Source organism: Oreochromis niloticus, linkage group LG6, assembly GCF_001858045.2.
Source record: "Oreochromis niloticus isolate F11D_XX linkage group LG6, O_niloticus_UMD_NMBU, whole genome shotgun sequence".
NCBI classification, from domain to species: Eukaryota; Metazoa; Chordata; class Actinopteri; order Cichliformes; family Cichlidae; genus Oreochromis; species Oreochromis niloticus.
The window spans coordinates 36452239-36470520 of NC_031971.2; the positions used below are offsets into that span (position 1 = coordinate 36452239).

The following is an 18282-nucleotide window of genomic DNA, read 5'->3' on the forward strand; positions in this document are numbered from 1 at the left end:
AAAAGCTCAACAAGTAATTGCAGTTTACATATTAACAAAGGTTTTCTGGAGAAAAAGAAATTCCAGTGAGGATTGCAAGTGTGATGAGCAGTAAAGTAGCTATGCAGCACTATCTTTCTAGAGGTTCACCAGCAGTAGCTAACATTGCAGCTAACTGTCAGCAGACATTGGCTGCTCAAATGTGACAATCATGAAAATATCTTTAATCAGTGGCATCGATCCAACAACTGAGGTCTGCAGTTGGGAAGACCTGATCTGAAGTGACTGAGAGTTGGTTATTTCACTCTGGTTTTACCAATGTGAAAGTTTCCATAAACAGTAATCATGAAAATATGACGTTTTTATACATTTTGAAAATTTTGCATAATACTCATACAAGTTTCACAAGAACATAAGTTGTATCTAACTGGATGCGTGTGCGTGTGGATGTTTGCATGTTCTGTGCTTTAGGTTATTCATTGCCGTAAGGTTGTGGCATGTGGATAAATAATGCCCCATCTCTTCCTCCAGGATGTATTTTTAGAGGTGATTTGCCTTTTTGAAATCTAGAGTTACAGAAATGACCTTCAAATAAAGCTTCCTCATTTCAGTTCTGTTTGATATTGTGAAAACAATCAGGTCTCGGCTGTTTCTTCACTTTTTTTTGCCGTGAATATTTTGTGTTCTTTCTTTGCCCTGCTGATTTGTGGAATTGGGCTTGTTCTTTGTCAGGACTGGTCTCTGATTTTTTTTATTTATTTATGTTTTTACCTTTGACATTAGAGCAATAATCTACCAAACACTACAATCAGGGTTATTACCAGTTATAGTACACCGAATGCAATCTGGTCCTTAGCACGTCTTAAAATTCGGCAAATGCAACCTCAGATGAAGTATAAAACATGACATATCACAGCGTGATGCAGAAGCAGTCCTGTGAAAAACTAATCATACTCTTACTGCTCCTATAAGAATTAAGCATTAGTAGCCATCAGGCACTATTAATAAAATTGACTTGATGGACTGATCATTATTAGTGTGACCTGTTAGTTGTTAAAGTTAATGACAGTACAATTAGAGCAAGGGTGATCAAGTAAGGACTGTTTGGAAAGGTTGCCAGGAGAAAGCCTCTTCTCTCTTGGGTTTGCAAAGTTGCATTTGAAAAAACCCCACAAGTTTTCTGAAACAATGTCCTTTGGACAAACCAAACCAAAGTTGAATAATGCACAGAACCACATTTGCTGGAAACTAAACACGGACGAATGAACACCTTATACCAACCGTCAGGGCTCATGATATGGGCTTGTTCTGCAGCCACAAGACCTGAGCGCTTTGCAGACACTGAAGTCCTCTGTGTACTCAAACCCATGCTGAAGTTTTTGTCCTGTGTGTAATTTGTAAAATGACCCTCAGTTTTAAGTAAAAGCACATCATTGCACTGCAGTGGTTTGTATTATGGCTCAATACAAAGCTCAGTTTTTCCGTGACTAATAATAGTGACCATGGTAATTTTTCTGAAATAAATCTATTATTGTGATGAAAATCTAAATAATCTATGTTTTCTAAAGAAAACTAGTATGTTTAAAAATGCTATGATGAAAATGTTTTGCTCTATTAAAAAGGCACTTAGAAAAAATTTGACAAAAATGTTATTGGGGGGGCATGCTAATAATTCTGTCCTCATCCGTAGCTCAGTACGTAAAGTGGCAAAATCAAATAAAACTGTTAGAAGATAAAACAGAATAAAATTAATTACTGCATTAAAAGCTAAATAACAAAAATGCTTGAAATTGTTACAAGGAGACTTGTGTTCTTCAGGTGCCGCTAACCTGGTGGTTCTCCAAAAGTTGAATCTGTTCATCTGGACGTAGCGTTTTGTGGGAGAAACGTTTCGTCACTCATCCAAGTGACTTCTTCAGTCTCAGCTGACTGCAGGTTTCCCCAAACCTTATAAACAGGTTTGGGGACCTGGTGGTTGTAGACATCTGTACTTGCTTTAAACATTCATGGATAAAATTTCTGCACCACATATACTGCAGGTCATGCAAACTCTTTCTCCCTTTTAGTTTAGTTAGTGTCAGTTGGGTGTGTCTGAGTGGAGACATCATTTAAGAGGAAACTGAATTTTCTGTATCAGCTGCATGTTTTGCCAAGCCTGTGCTATTACAGTGTGATGGTGAAATACTATAAGGTTTCCCATGTGCTTTGCAAGAGTCTGCTATTTGAGCAGCAGGTTTCACAGCATTGCAACATTACAAGGCAGGTGCTAACCTGACTTTTGGTTCTTTTCTCTGCTCTGTCACTGCAGATGGTACGTGACAGTTCTGTTCTTACGACGCTTTTGTGTCATCTTCTGGATCATCAACTGATAAGGAATGAGAAAAAAGACAAAGCATGTATACTACTAACAATAGAAAACCAAAATAAGCTTGCGTCAAGTTGCACCAAGTACTGATAATGTGGCATTTTGTGTACTTTAGGACATGTGTACAGTCTAAAGTGGCACGTTTACAGAAATGACACAGCAGGGGACGTTTTCCATTTTAGTAACATAATACCACGGCAGTATGAAAAACATTATATAAAAACAGGTGACTGTGGAATATTTTAAAATAAATATTTTTAAGAGAAGTCTAATCTAATAGTTATGAGGTATTTTATGATTCATACTGTATATATTTATTTACATCACTTTTTTAAAAACACAAGTTTGACAAAGTGCTGTACAAATCCCCAAAACACTACACAAAAAATCAGCAATAACAACAGTGATAAAAATACTACTGTAAATAAAATAAAAGGGCACACCACTCTCATTTGGAATTAAAAGCCAAAGAATAAAAAGAGTTTTAAGATATATTTTTAAGGTAACAAGGGTGCTGGGCAGGGAGATCATTCCACAATTTGTGAGGGAAAAGGCTCGGTCGCCCCTGGTTTTTCAGAAATTTGTTAAAGATTCCACTTTACCTTCACTGAAAGTGTTAATGTGGCTGCCTTAGCCTGATGAAGTTGACTGTTACAACAAAATGCATGAATTTCTTCCAGGACTGAGCTGAACAAAGGCAGTTCACTCACCTGGTCATGAGTGTGCTTTTACTATTTCTTGAGTGCTTCTGAGTTACTGAACACTGTTTGAAGTATATATCATTTTTATAATTTCTCCAATGTAAAAGCAAACAGAACTGAGGGATGAAAAAAAGAAACACAACAGAGATTTATATATTCAGATTAATATTAAATATGTAATTTGAAACGCATGTTTAACAAAATATCTGCAAAACTGTAAATGTAAAGTTAAAGGTTTAGTTAAACGAGAACGCCAATGAAGGAGAGAAGGAAATTCGCTAAATATAAATGTTGTGACACGGTGAACAGAAGCGGTTTCCAAGGTTGCTCAATCTGAATTCTTTGTGGATTGTAGAGCTCAAAGACTTCGGAAATAGTTAGAAATCCTCCGTCCATCAGTGACAAAATCATTTTCAACAATAGAAGATGAGACTATGAATACAGGAAACAACACAGAGCTATTACTGTAAGTCTATAAGTGATGTAAGTTTGCTTTCAAACCAGTTTGTCTGTTTAGATTTGTGATCGACTGGACAGCCTGGAGAACAATACTAAAGTCTACTTAAAAGACATCTCACCTAACAGAGTTCAAGCTGAGCTGAAGAATAAAACTGGTCACACCAAATATTATGTTTCAACATCATCAGAACTCTATAAACTTTGACTTTGCCTTATATACTTAGATTTACTTATGTATCTTTTAACACATTTCAATACACCTGCACCTATTTCCCATTTTTCATAGCAAAACATAAAGAACTGATTGGTGGCTTTAAGATATTTACACATTACTGTATATTTGTGACACAGTGGTGAATGCTCATGTTAAAGATGGCCAAAGACTGTGGACAGTGTATGTAAAACTAATCACTGCCAGGCTTTAGTTTTTGTGTATGAGTAGATATCCCCAATATGGAAGTTTGTGAGCGAAGACACTTCACTCATCTGCTGTTCAAACCTTCTGTTTGTAAGTTACTGCTGTGCGATACTGCAAATGTTGCCAATACCACTGCACACACTTTAAACCTATAAAGGCAGCTTATGTAGGGCAGAGCAGTGTGTCATGGGTTATCAGATGAATCATCATCAATTTGTAAATTCAGGACATATTTTAATGATCACCAAAGCACTGTGATTTTTACTTTCCACAATAATTAGTTAATACAACAAAAAACACCTTTTTGCTTTTCAGGTATTTTGTAACTGGCTTTTTGGAGACCTGGAATTTAAATGTGCCTGTCTAAAAAGCACTTTGGGTCAACTGTAACCCTTTTCAGTGGGCCACATAATTAACTTTGAGATGAGAAACTTCATTAGCTTTTATTTCTTAAATTGTTTCACAAACATTTCAATGCATCAAAGAAACCACACATCGATATGAACAAGCTTCCATCCTTCACTGGCTGTTACTTATCTAATCTTTCCCTTTTATCACTCACATGTCAGTCCTGTGCATTTTCCTTCCTGCGTCCTTCCTCCATCACTTCGGGATGTTTCCTATTCCACAGCCTTTGCATGTTCAGACAGTGCTCGTGACAGCCTGCGGAGCGCCCCCTGATGTTGGGGGAACTCCTCACATACGCGGTGCAAGATGGTGCTGATGGCATGCAAGCGCTCCGTCTGCCTCTGCAGAGCGGCTTCTACGGATTCGGGGGTGGACACTGTTCGATAGCTGCCTTCACACACTGTCCGCAACCTCTTGGCCCGACTCTGCAGAGCCACTAGGTGTGCTAGGTTCTAGAGAGAGGGAGCGATAATGACAGAGTAATGACGTATTAATCAAACAATGAGCAGTTATATTTTATTCGTGATAGGTCGGATAAGTGTGAGCATTTTCCAAGAGTGGAAACTGTGATGAGCAAGTTCTGTGTACGTGACCCAAAGAAAAACAGGTTAAACATTCTCACCACACCTTCATCAAGTTGTGCAATGGTGACAGTTTCACTTCCCATTAGACATTTGTATTGACACATACCAGGTATTATTGTTCCTTTAACAATGAAGAGTGCATCGGATTAGAAGCCAATGAAAAGTGGATCACACCGTCACTGTACATGCAACACAGTGCAATTCAGAAGAATAACCATTTTAAAGTACAATCACATATTCACATTCACAGTCTGTGCCCCTTACCCTTTCTTTGGTGTCCTGAAGATGAACAAAGTCAGAGTCGAGGATGTAACTGGTGCTGCACAGTTCTGTGAGATGAGTCTTCTTCTGCGCGATCATGTCTCTCAAACTCTCCTTCTGTTTTTGTAGCTCCCCAATCACTTGCTCATACTCTACAACTTGCTGAAGACAAATCCTGCATGTAAGATAAATGCCCAACCTGCTCCAAGCACATATGAATTAATGTTACGTCAGCCTCTTTTACCTTGTGTGCTTCCCGGATCTTGCGCTGTAGGCCCTGTATAGAGAGGCTCAGGTCACCCTGTGTAGCCTGTTTGAGGGAGTTCCTCATCATGGCCTCCTTGCGCAAGACGATGGTTTCCCTTCTCGCCACTGTTGCTTCGCTTTCCCTCAGCAGGCACTCCCGTTGCTTCATTAGCTGGCTGAGTCGCACCTGCACAGACAGACACACACTTTGGGTAGAATTCACAAACATTAATCACCCTAAAAGCATCTTGTTATCCAGCGTTCTTACAACTTAGTTTTAGGACTTTCAAGACAATTTTAAAAATATCACCAAATGAAATTCAAGTCCAACTTCATGTTAACCAACACTGAAGAAAAACTTGCCAACACTTTTAAACTACATGATATCTGTAGGCTTCATGTGTCAAATGTATGACCAAGATGACTTGCAGAAGTCCAAACCAAGCATCAGAATGGGAAAGAAATGTGATTTAAATGACTTTGAACACAACAGTGAGTTCACTGCCCTCAAACAGCATCTACAGGCACCAGATTTAATCCAAAAGAGCACCTTTGGCTTGTGGTAGAACGGGATCATAGATGTGCAGCTGGCAAATCTGCAGCACCTGTGTGATGCTATCAAGTTGATGTGAACCAAAGACTCTGACAAATGTTTCTAGATTCAAAAAAATTAAAGCAGTTCTGAAGGCAAAAAGGAGCAATACAATCAAAAAATATTTGTATTTGTTGGGTTTATTAAAAATATTTGAACAAATATGCCTCCTAATGTGATCCCAGTTATGCGTTGTATGCATCAGTAGCTCATAATGAGAGAGCTATGAGCCATAAGATCTAACACATTTACAAAAAGCTTCAATAAGATGGATTTTTGCAGCTTTCATATCTTCCTTCACCTTGTCTCTTACAAGCAGGCACTGATTTATATTCAGAATATATCAGTATTATGTGCTGTAATCAGACACCAAGTTGCCAGATTTATCTGCTTCTATAGAGAAAAAAAACTACTGAGAGTTTGGAGATCATTTTTTCCCCGAGGAGGTACGAGAAATAAAAAGACTGAGCTGTTAGTTTTCACATCCGATTGGACCTGGAGCACTTTTTTGTCACAGATACCTTTCTTTTGAAAACTTCAACTTTATGTTCCATCCATGGTACAAAAAAGTTGGAAACTCCGTATATATAAGATTACCTTTGCTTATGGGTTTAACAGCTCTGAAACTGTGACTGATAAAAGTGTCCACAATATCGTTCAATATTCCTTTACAGTGTTGAGCAGTTAATGCTTAATTAGATGATGCAGTGAAATCATTTTAATGTTTAAAGACTGTTCGGGTAATGAGGGAACTGGAAATGAATAAGACTAGGTTTATTATTCATTCATTATTTATTTCTGATCACATGATTGAGCTTTTTAATATTTACTCCTTCTAAAGAAGAACTGAGACTGAACTGAACTGTGGATTAGGGGAATCGTTACACCCCTACTGATGCTGTAAAGTCATATGCACATTTTGTTTCTATTCTTTAAGTTGGAAAATGGAAAATTAGCTAAACTTTAACCCCTTATCGGCTCATGTATCATGCCTGATACATGAGTTTGTGAGGCTTCTACATCATAAGTCTGATTTTTTTCCCCTTGAAAACCTAAAAAAATTGCACAATATATTTTTAAGCAATAAATTGTAAAAAAAATGCTGGATTAAACAAATATGATACAAATTAACACTTATATAAGCAAACTAATATTTATAATAAATGACAGTGTGATAGATTTATAATAAAATAAATTGTCAAAAGGTTCAATAAACAGTCCATTTTCCCAAAAAATTAATTCAAGGGTCAAAGTGATCAAATGCATTACAAAAAAAGAATATTCCTCTCTTATGTGTTTATGCATTGTACATAAACAGCACATTTGGACATGGCAGGCTAAGGCTAAAGGCTAAAAGGTAGATGGCAAGTCAACCTTATAGTCTGTCTGTCTGTAATCGTACTGTGTTTACCTCCATACGATGTATTTCAGCTTTCATCGTGTGGCTTTCTCCCTGCCCCACATCCATAGCTGAATGCATCTCTTTTACAAGCTGCGTCTTCTTTTCCCACAGCATGATTTGCCGCCTGCCACACATGCCAAAGAAAAAAAGAAAATACACACACACGCACAACAAAGTAAACTATTACAAATCATTGTGTTTCTCTGAGTGTGTGATTCTTTCAAAAATAACTCAGCATATGTAATGAAGCCCTGCAAAATTTTACCTTCATACTATGAATATGTTTCAAGTTAGAGGCATTTGAGTTACACGGGGCTGGGTTGAAATTTGGCACTAGGGATGACATGATTAGTTGACTAGTCATGATTACGTCAACTATCAAAATCGTCGACGACTAATTTAACAGTCGACACGTTGTTTGAAGCTTTGTAAGATCCTGAAAGACGCAGGAATAACTAGTAGGATTTAAGAGTTGAGAGAGAGATTTCAGAGATTTAAGAGTTGATTAGAAAATCAACTCAATAATAAAGAAATTAAATATGTTAAAGTCAGAAGAAACAAGGACAAAGAGAAAGTGACTGACTCAGCTTCCACCAGACTGTTGAGGAGCCTCTCTTTTTCCTCCTGCGTCTTCTCGAGTTTCATCTGCATCTTAACGGCCTCCCTCTCTGCATCCTGGCCACATTGTTTTACATAAAATGATATATTAATATAAAACAGAAGAAAAGAAGAAAATATAAAATGACGAAACCCGCCTGTCATGCCTTAAGTCTGTGAATGAAATCTGTCTCCATCACGGCGTTCTCCTGCTGCAGAGCCTGGCTCAGTTGTCCTTTCCTACTGAGCAGCATGTTGAGCTTCAGCTGATCACGCTTCAGCATCTTTGAGCTCTTCTCCAGCTCAGCCTCCTCGCGGTGCTCTGATTCTATCTGACCTGGAAGGGTTAGAGTTGGTGTGAGAATGAAGTGGAGATAGTAGCATACAGGTTGTGACTTGGACTGTGTACGTGCGTGCTGCATACTCTCAAAGTAGAGTTTCGTCTGTTGCCATCCTGTGTACTCCGTCTGCAGTTTGAGCAGCTCCTTGCTGTTGGCTTCTATCGTTTGGGTCAGTCCCATCAGTATCCCCTGTTGCTTCATCCACAGCTGCTGGTAGCTCTTTATATTTGCTGCCAGCTCCTCAATCTGAGCTATTATTGACTGTATCTTGATGTGCAGAGGACCGAGGTCATCATGCTGCAAATGCAGGCAAACAAATTAAAGCTGGCAGCCTCATTTTTGAAAACAATTCAAAATGACACTGAATTATTTTCATTTATTTATGATCTTAATAACAAGAAACAACAGCTTCCCCACAGTCACTCACCCCAGTGCTGGCAGCTATTTGAGAAATCTTCTTGTTGTATCCGATGATTGTTGACTGCTTCTGCTCGATGACTCTAACAGATGAAGTAACCTTAGCCTGAATGGCTGTGATTAACTTGTTGGACTTTGCGATCTCCTGATCAAGGGCCTCCTGAGTCAGGGCCAGGCTGTCCACTCGCTGGCTGACCAGCTGGCTCTCCAGCTTCACCACCAACACCTCCTCCTCTGACTGCTTCAACTGGTACATCTAAAGGGAGGAAAGGGATGATGAGAAGCACATAAATCAAATATCTTCACATATTTGTTTTAAACAATTTGGCTTACATCTATTTGAACTCCTCCACTTGTATAATCCTAGTAGAGCACTAACAAAATCAAATGCTCCTGACGCAACCGAGGTCTCGTCTGAAGTCCAGAGGTGATCGGGCCTTTTCTATCATAGCACCCAGACTCTGGAATAACCTCCCTCCTTATATTCGTTCCTCCGAGTCCATCCAGTCTTTTAAATTGCGTCTTAAAACGTATAATCTTAGTCTGGATTTTGATTCAAACTAGTTGGTTATTTTGTGGCTGGTTAGGCTGTTTACTCATATTGTTTCTTGCCCTCCTTTTAACTCTTTTTATTCTAACTGTCTTATACTATTGCTCTGACCGACTGTGAAGCACTTTGGTCAACTTTCTTGTATTAATATGTGCTATAGAAATACATTTTGATTTGATTAGATTTGATATTTTTTACACATTTTACATTTATTATTTGCCACATTAGCTCATTTTCTTTTTTACAATTTTGAATCTTCCCTCTCTTATTGTTCAATATCTTTTGGTTTCAGGATACGTGTGTGTTTGTATTTATATGCTAGAATAGTTTAGAATAGAATAACACTGATTTATTTATTTATATATTGTACATATTTTACAAGATATCCTAAAAGCTAATTTTCATCTGTAGTAGATACAAACAAGAAAAAAAGAAAAAAAAGCTAGGAATCAAAATGGAAAATGTAATCCTGTCACGTAAAAGCATGAGCAAAAAAAAAAAAAAACCTTTAAAATTAGTAAAATAATAATATTGAAATTGAATAATGTTAATTTGACAGTATATGAATAAATTGTATTGAAAACTGACCTGGCACCAAATAGGTGAAAGAAAATGGATGGATGGATATTTAAAACTGATCATCATTTTTTAATATTTCTTCCACAGCATGTTAAATAAAGGTGCATTAAGGTGGACAGGAAACATTACATGTATCAAGTCTCATTTACAGTGTGGAGCCCTGCTCTTGAAAACTGACATAGTGAAGCTGGATCTCCTCCACACAGACCCTTTTTATAAGTGCTTTGCAAACCCAAACATTACAGGTGGATTTTTCTGTTTCAGTGCAGCTAACCAAACAATGAAGAGCCACTGACTGCATAAGAGAGAATGAAAACTCATTGTTGCAGCCAGTGACCCCCTTAAACTGCTTTTTAGTTTTAGTCCCCTTGTTTTCCACAGAGTTATTGGTTGTGTCACTAGTTAGCTAATATGAACTAAAGTCAGTCTATTAGTCGCTACCAACCAACCAACCAAGCAACCTGGTGATGCACTGGATCAAGATGGCACTAAACATCTTCTTAAAACTTAAACTTTCAGCACTTATTTCCTGAATCCAGCTTCACAGACAGAGTTAAATCTGTCAGTTTTAGAGAGCTGTGCTCTATAGTGTACATGAACCTTTATACATGTACTTATTTAACACCTGTTACTACTACTGTTACTAATCCTGTAGAGCTGTTGTTGTTTGCATTATTCTGTCATTTCAAGCCAAAAGACTTCATCAGTTTCTTGTGAATTCTCCCTCTTTCTGCTGGAGTGTCCCTTTCACTAAAACCACCCCAAGCCAAAGACCTGGACAATATGTAGTGTATAGTGAATATCACTCTTATGATCATACTAGAGATATCAAAGAAAGGGGATTTAGTGTGAATGGTCTGAAGAGTGTTATCATAAGAGTGTTATGACAGTCTAAGCATTTTGAATAGTTTCCTGCTTTTAGTTACCTTCTCTTTTTTGAGTCTGGATATCTTCTCGGTGAGCAGTTGGGAGTACTTGGCAGTGCTGTTGTGGAGGAGCTTATGCTGCATGGAGCTCATGATGTTGTTTTCCAGCTCCAGACGCGCAGAACTCTCTTTCTCCAGCTGCTTACTCTGATCGTTCACTTGAGCCTGGTGTGACCCAAATTCCTGGAAAAAGGGTGAGATTAAAGAAAGACAAAAACAAAATCAGGCAGTGTAAGGTTTCTGACCTGGAACCACGACTGCTCCCTGGACAAACACTGACCTTTGAGAGTCTAGCGAGGGTCCGCTCTGTCTCCTGGAGAGTGAGGAGGAATGTGCTGTAGTGGGCCTGCAGGGATTCTTGCTGAGCCTGCTTGTCACTGATGAGCTTTCTGGTAGTGGTGCAGTCCATTTGAGACCAGTTCAGCTGCAGTGTCAGTATCTCATTTTGCTCCTGCTCTGCATTGATGGATTTCTTGTAGCCATCAATGTCCTTGTCTAGCAAGATCACCTGGTGTTTGGTTTCACTGAGGAGAAGACGAGAAAAAAATGAATGGGTGCTCACTTTTTGCTCTGTGTTACTTTCGAATAAAAAAATCAAATCAGGGGTTAATATTATCATTGAGTGTTCTAAAAATACCTTTTTTATAGACACCTGTCATTTTCTATAGACATGTTTAGAGCATGGGCATCATTTGTTACATATACACTTGAAGCGCATTAGTATCTTTAACGTTTACTCAGTAGGACACAAATCAGAAACATCTTCCCACATCCATCAGTCTCACCGGATGACTTCCTGCATCGCACCGAAGGCCTCGTCTCGTCTCCTTAACCCCATGAGGCAGCTGTTCCACTGCTGCAGCAGCTGTTTACGGGCCACCAACAGTGACTCCATCTCCATCTCAGCCTGCACAAAGATGTAAAAATGAATGACTGATGTTGTTTGACGACTGCCATAATCAGAGAATTCTTATTTCGTTCATGAGTTAGTAAACCGAGACAAAAACATAACCTGTTTGTCTTTTTCTTTTTCTCTTATCCAAATATTTTTGTGTTGACTGTACCCATTAACATTATTAAATCAACAAATAAGATACACCCACCAGCCACTTCATCAGTTACAGGTAATTCAGGTTGGACAAACTTGCCTTCAAAACAGCCTTAATTCATTGTGGCAGAAATTCGCAGATGCTCCGTTGGACTGAGATGTGGTGACTGCTGGAGGCCATCTGACTACAGTGAACTCATTTTCATGGTCAAGAATCCAGTTTGAGATGTTTGAGTTTTGTGACATGGTTCAACATCCTGCTGGAAGCAGCCATTAGAAGATGGGTAATATGTGGTTGTGGTCATAAAGGAATGTGTCAGGTTTCGGTTGTGTGTAAGCAGGAGAGGACCCAAACGCACGACTCAAGACACACGGGGATGAACTCAAAAGGCACAGCTTTATTAACAGGAACACAGGGAGCGATACAACACTATACTGGGAGAAACTAAAAGCTAAGGCACAGGGGAGACACAAGGAAACGCACACAACCATGAGGGACGACGCGACACGGAACAGAGGGGGACGCTGACATAAATACACAAAAGGTAATGAGGGAAGTGGAAGCACACGGGGAACACAGCTGAGGACAATAACCCATGACAGAGCGGGGAGGACACGAGACTGAAAATGCTGATGCCAAGACGCGGACCTTAAACATAACACAGAAAGTACACAGAGGCAGCCAAGAGAGGCAGAGAGAGAGAACACGACGGAAAGAGGAAAACACAGACACAAGAAGTGGAAGCAAAGCACAATAACTCAAATCACTATATACACGGTCACATAGAGGGAGACACAGAGGACAACACGGGGGGAAATCTAATAAACAATACTGAACAGAAAACCTAGGGATCTTAAGAATACAAATGAACTTAATACAGAATGTCAAAACTCAAAACATCAGGTCAGAAGTCCTGGGACCGTGACAGAATGAGCACCAACAAGAGTCAGGTAGGTGTGGTATTTCATCAGTGCTCAGTCGATACTGAAGGATCAAAGGTGTGCCAATAAAATATCCCCCACACCATTACACCAGCACCATCCTGAACAGTTGATACTATGTGAATTGCCTCCGCTTCCTGTTCTTATCTGAAGGGAGATTCACCCTTAGTGGGTTTCTGCTGTTGTAGCCCATCTGCTTCAAATCGTGCCTTCAGAGATGCTCTTTCTGCATACTTTGGTTCTAACAAGTGTTTATTTGGCTTACTGTTGTCTTCCTATCAGCGCAAAGCAATCTGGCCATTATCCTCTGATCTGTGGCATCAACAATTTGTCTCAGACAACTGCTGCTCACAGGATATTTATCCTGGTTGTGCAGTATATCAGCAGTTTAAAAAAAAAAGACCGGCTCATGTGCTCCAACAACCATGCCACATTCAAGGTCACTTAAATCACCTTTAAGGGACCTGTTCTGATGCTCAGTTTGAACTCCAGCAGGTTGTCTTGTCCATGTCTACATACCTAAATGCAAGTACTTGAATGTGAGTTCAATCCATATATCAAGGACATATTTCACTCAATCAGTCACTGGATAAGTGAACTGGACTTTTGTTTTAATGTTTTCAGTGTCACTAATCAATATAAGAGCAATATTCACATCAACGAAATATTTATTTGCTATGGGTAATATGAAAGTTGACACTTTTAATAGTGAAATCACCCACCACTCACTAGCTCACTATTTTGCTTTTATGTCATTTTATGGCACAGCAGTTACCTCTGAGAGAGCCTCTTTGGCTGTCTGTGTCTCCTCTGCTTGAGCACTGGTTTTGGCCTCATACATGGCTATCTGCTGCGTCAGCCTGTCCAACTCCTTTGTTAGTCTCTCCACATATAAATCCTGATGACACAGAGAGGTATTTTCACTCAGATACAATTATGTTGATATAACAGTTAGGGTTTATATTGAAAAATACAATCAAATCTTAATAATTTACATGTGAGTGTCTACCTGCTTTAATTTCTGGTCTTCTGCCTGGGTCTTCTCAGCTCCTGCTTTGCGTCTAGCGTTATTCATGGTTTTGACTTCAGAGCGCAGACCTTCGCTGACTCCTTGGATGAAGATGAGATACTGTGTCATGCTGTCTAACTGTGCCTGTAGCTGGGACACTGAGGGAGGACAGAGGAGACAGCATAAACATAACGGCTCAAATCATAATTTCAGAAACATGAACAGATACAGATGTTGCCTTTTTGTTACTCAAACAGTATCACATAGGCCCAACAAAGGCTGCTTTTAAAAGGGAAAGATTTAAAAATTATAAAATCTGTTTAAATTTATTTTAACTTCTTAACTTGCGCCATTGAATTTTTAGGGTTTCACATCCATCAGATTCTCACTTAGACTAACATAAAGCCAAATGCATATAAAAGAGTTGATGTTAAAGCTTCAGCATTTGGCTGAAACGTGACATAAACCTAAGGGGTTTACAGTTACTACTACAGATAATAGTAGCAATAAAGTTCTCTGTTTTAAAAAAATCAATCGTAATGTGGTCATAGGCACAGACGTCAAATATTACCACAATCATCTTAATCTAAGAGTCATATAAAATCAAAACTAATCCTGGAGCAGCACAAAGATACAACCTCTAAATGACAGTCCAGGCTCACCATTGGCTCTGGCTTCACAGACCTTTCTGGTCATGCTGGAATGTTGACTCTTTATCTCCTCCAGCTGGTTCAGAGCCTGCTGGTGTTTGGCTTCAGCCTGTGTCTTGGTCTCATGAAGGTCATGCAGCCTGTTCTGCTGTCTGACCAGCTGCTCCTGAAGCCTGAAGACCTCCACACCTAATTCCTGGTTGTGGCTAGCATCATCCTTTGCAACTGCATGCTGATGGAGGAAGAGAGCAGTTAGAAATCACAGAAAAGTCAATAATTCTAGACGATAACTGACTTTATACATGCTTTTATGTTGGGTACTAAAATGTCTTTCCTTCATCCAGGACAAAGCGCGGTATAAAAGTACTGGTTCTACTTTTTAGTGGTTGCCGGTTGGAACTGAGAAAGATTTTATTATATTTGTAACTTATTTCCAACATTGTAACCCTTTTGGGGACCTTTTGAAATAAATCTGTGACCTTCAAACATTATTCTCCCCATTATGTGAACATACTCAGATAATGAGGGGGACACTTAAAACTATTTTATACAAAGTGCTTTAAATTTCATGATATTTACTGTACTTTAAATCATACTCGCTATACATACCATACATGAAATTTAATATATTCTGTTTGTAATCATTACCCATTTGAGTGATGAAAGCCTCACACCTTAACCCTGCAACAAGTGTTTTTCTTTGAAAGTTAAATAGTGTGTGGGTGTTGCATCTCTCCTAAACACCTGTCTTATGTAATACAGTAGACGTGAAGTGTTCTGCAGTTCCCATACAGTTCTACAGCACCATCTTCTGGACATTTAAATAGAAAAGTTGCCTTGTGTTTGTATAGAAACTAGCTTGTTTGCCTGCATGTGTGAATCAGTGTATTAACTGTGCAAAGATGGAGAGAATTTTTGGTCAGAGAAGTGGCCAACCTTTTCCCTCAGTGCCTGGTTGATCCTCTCCAGCTGTTTTCTAAGCTGGATTGTCAGAGCAGCTTGTTGTCTTCTGACCACAGGCTGCCAACAGATTAAATATAGTATCAGTAACGTCCCAGTGGAAGACAAAGACATGTAGTATTAATGCTTCACATCCATCATAATTCAATTTTCTCTCTGATGAGCACTAAGACAAAAATCTATTCATTATTTATCAAACACTGGTCGTGTAAAGATTAAAGGTGAAGCTACAAACATGCTCAGGATCAAGAACGATTAACTCCTCCTCCTCGTCTTCTGGCAGTGGCTCATCATCCTCCATCTCCTCCGATGTGTGTGAACGGTGAGCCACCTGAGCAACATCCTCTTGCACTGAAATACAGAGAAAGGCATATTTTAACCAAAAAATAAATAATCATGTAAAAAGGGTACATATTGCTATACAATATAGAAGCAAATCCCACAGAGGATTAATGTGTGACTTACTTAAATTTATGGCCGCAGGGAGGTTTTCATCCACTACAGTGAGGTCAGGGTAATGCTGGGCAGCAGAGCTCTCTGGCTGTGGCAGTGACTGAACCTGTGAGTCCGGAGACAGACATAAAGCATGAATAGAGCTCCTCAACAGCTGCTGTGATTTAGACATTAAGAACTGTTAGACTAAAGATGTCGAACATGAACCTGCCCACCAAAGGGACCAATCTGGCTGAGTGAGTGGTTTTGCAAAATGTAAAATTTGGAAAGAAGGAGGACACACGTCTTTAAGAATGGATCCTGAGTCCAAACTGCTGATTCCATTTGAGCCATATGACTAACACTGCAATATTTTATGCATCCAACAGTTAAGACTGTGAGTGCAGCAGCACAGCACCTGGACAAACATCCAAACTGCATCAGTGTTCAATGACCTGTTGCTAAAGCAGCAACAAAGTAAGGAAAGAAAACCTCAGCAGATACACATCTCAAACCTCTGGAACATGTGAGGCAGTCGCTCCACTGTCTTCTTCTGCGTCGTCACTTCCATCCTGCAGGTTGGGCTCTGTCTCATTTCGGGTGGAGCTTTCCTCCCTTCCATCCTCATCTCCTGGGTTCTGCATTGGACCTAAAACTTCACATGAAGATTTATATTTTCTCCAGGTGACTAATATGTGTATTTGCCCCGAATGTCAAAGGCTAATGGTGAGAGAGAGGGCTATTGAGAAATTTTTCTTAGTAACGCTGAAAATATAAGAGAAAATATTTTCAATTGAGGCGCTAATCCCTTTTTTATTAGTCAGCTATTGCCATGTTTGAAGATTCTGGACATGTTTCCTTTTCCTAGATGTCAGACTTGGTTTCTCATATGACATGTTTCACTTCTATAACAGATGTCCTGCCTGATATCTTGGTTTTTGATATAATAAGCTGTGATGTTCTCACAATTATAAATGCAAAACTACCAAACAGTAGTCCAGTCATTCTTAAAGAAGCAACATTTGCAAGTGGATGTCTGTAGTCTATATCATTTTTGGCTAAAGTTCAAGGAAATGTTGTTTTCATTCAACTGTCATCCTTTCTAGACAAGAACAATATTTATGAGATCTTTTAATCAGGTTTCAGGGTTTTTCCAGTGTTAAATCTTATCTTTTGAAACTAAAAAATTATATTCTAGTTGATACCTGTTCAGGTGGTTGTTCAGTTTTAGTTCTGCTGAACCTGAGTGCTGCTTTTGACACCCCCATCATGACTTACTCTTTGAGCGCTGCGTGGGAGTCAAGTTTTCACTCCTAAATGGTTTAAATCTAATATCTAAAACAGAGGTCATATTGTTGTGTGTTGCCCTTACATTAAGGCCCTTAAAGGTCTGCTTCCCCACCCTACGGAATCAGGGAGGGTCCTTGTAATTAATAAATAATAATCATCTGAATCCATCATTATTATACATAATGAAATTAAATGAGCAAATAGATTGCACTCATTTTTGATTTTTACAATTTCATGTGTTGACCGGAACTGTTCAGTAAAGTAGTGTCTCACCTCATATATTTAAGTTTTTCTGAGGCTACTTGAAAATGAATAAAATATCAAGTAGAAATCTGAAGATTTCCGGGCTGGGCTTATGGGTAACAAATACTTTCCTTGTATTTAAAATAAGCCATGTTTTTGTATTCGTGCTAGCTTTGCGCTAAGTCCTCAACAATAGAGGGTTTGTGAGGATCACATTATAATAACTGACAACCTGACTTTGGCTCTTGAATAGTCAAAAGAACAATTTAGAGTCTGCGTATCAATACCATCGTACTATATCGTACCAACAATATAATTTAATTTTGCATTTAGGATACAACTTACCACGGTAGCGTTACGGGTACAGTTGATTAAGGTTACTAGGCAACCGTAAACTTCCGTAGCTGGCGTCTGCGCAGTCTCAGTCAGACGCCAGTAGCTGTGAGAATTTGGGGTCGCTGTGGAGTTTTAACATACGTACAGGCTGTACGTAGGATGTACGCGCTTATTTACGACCGCTTTCAGAATAAAAGTAATTTTCTAGGAGTTACTGGCATGTTCAAAGCTAATTTCTTAATGCTGTGGTCACATTTTATCTCCAACCACGGGCTCTGTGAGAGGCCTGGAGGAGCCTGTAAGAGAGTAGACAAATATTTAGATGCTATTTTTGGCCTCATTTTCGGCAGTGATCTTTGTTTTGACAATCACATAAATACGGTTACCAGAACTGCTTTCTATCACTTAAAGATTATATCTAGGACTATGAAATTCCTCTCTCAAACTGACTATGAGATGCATTCATCTCATTCATGGGTTTAAGTTCGTTATATTATTGCAACACTCTATTTGAAGGACCATATCATCAGCACAACATCTTTGGCTT

At 39.0% G+C, this 18282-nt stretch overlaps 2 protein-coding genes across 3 annotated transcripts in view; both read right to left on the bottom strand.

Moving 5' to 3' along the window:
* card14 (caspase recruitment domain family, member 14) overlaps positions 1-4505 on the bottom strand; it is a 24129-nt gene extending 19624 nt beyond the window's left edge. The window contains exons 1-2 of one of the 2 annotated variants that reach the window (XM_025908215.1): positions 4485-4505; positions 2251-2344 (exon numbers count right to left, since the gene is read on the bottom strand). The gene's annotated coding sequence lies outside the window, so the exon portion shown is untranslated. Of the gene's footprint in view, positions 1-2250; positions 2345-3054; positions 3158-4484 lie in introns of those variants that run through there. The other variant, XM_005470127.4, reaches the window with a different exon arrangement.
* ccdc40 (coiled-coil domain 40 molecular ruler complex subunit) lies at positions 4352-17842 on the bottom strand. The gene is made up of 19 exons (XM_013273019.3): positions 17745-17842; positions 16382-16521; positions 15900-15993; positions 15670-15785; positions 15411-15494; positions 14487-14706; positions 13825-13982; positions 13591-13713; positions 11611-11732; positions 11106-11349; positions 10826-11008; positions 8781-9026; positions 8437-8650; positions 8180-8349; positions 7999-8090; positions 7425-7539; positions 5420-5608; positions 5179-5337; positions 4352-4782 (listed from the first exon to the last, which is right to left on the bottom strand). Exons 2-19 carry the CDS (start codon positions 16508-16510, stop codon positions 4543-4545), a joined length of 2898 nt encoding a protein of 965 aa, XP_013128473.1. The 5' UTR covers positions 16511-16521; positions 17745-17842; the 3' UTR covers positions 4352-4542.
* Between the last annotated feature and the right edge of the window lie 440 nt (positions 17843-18282).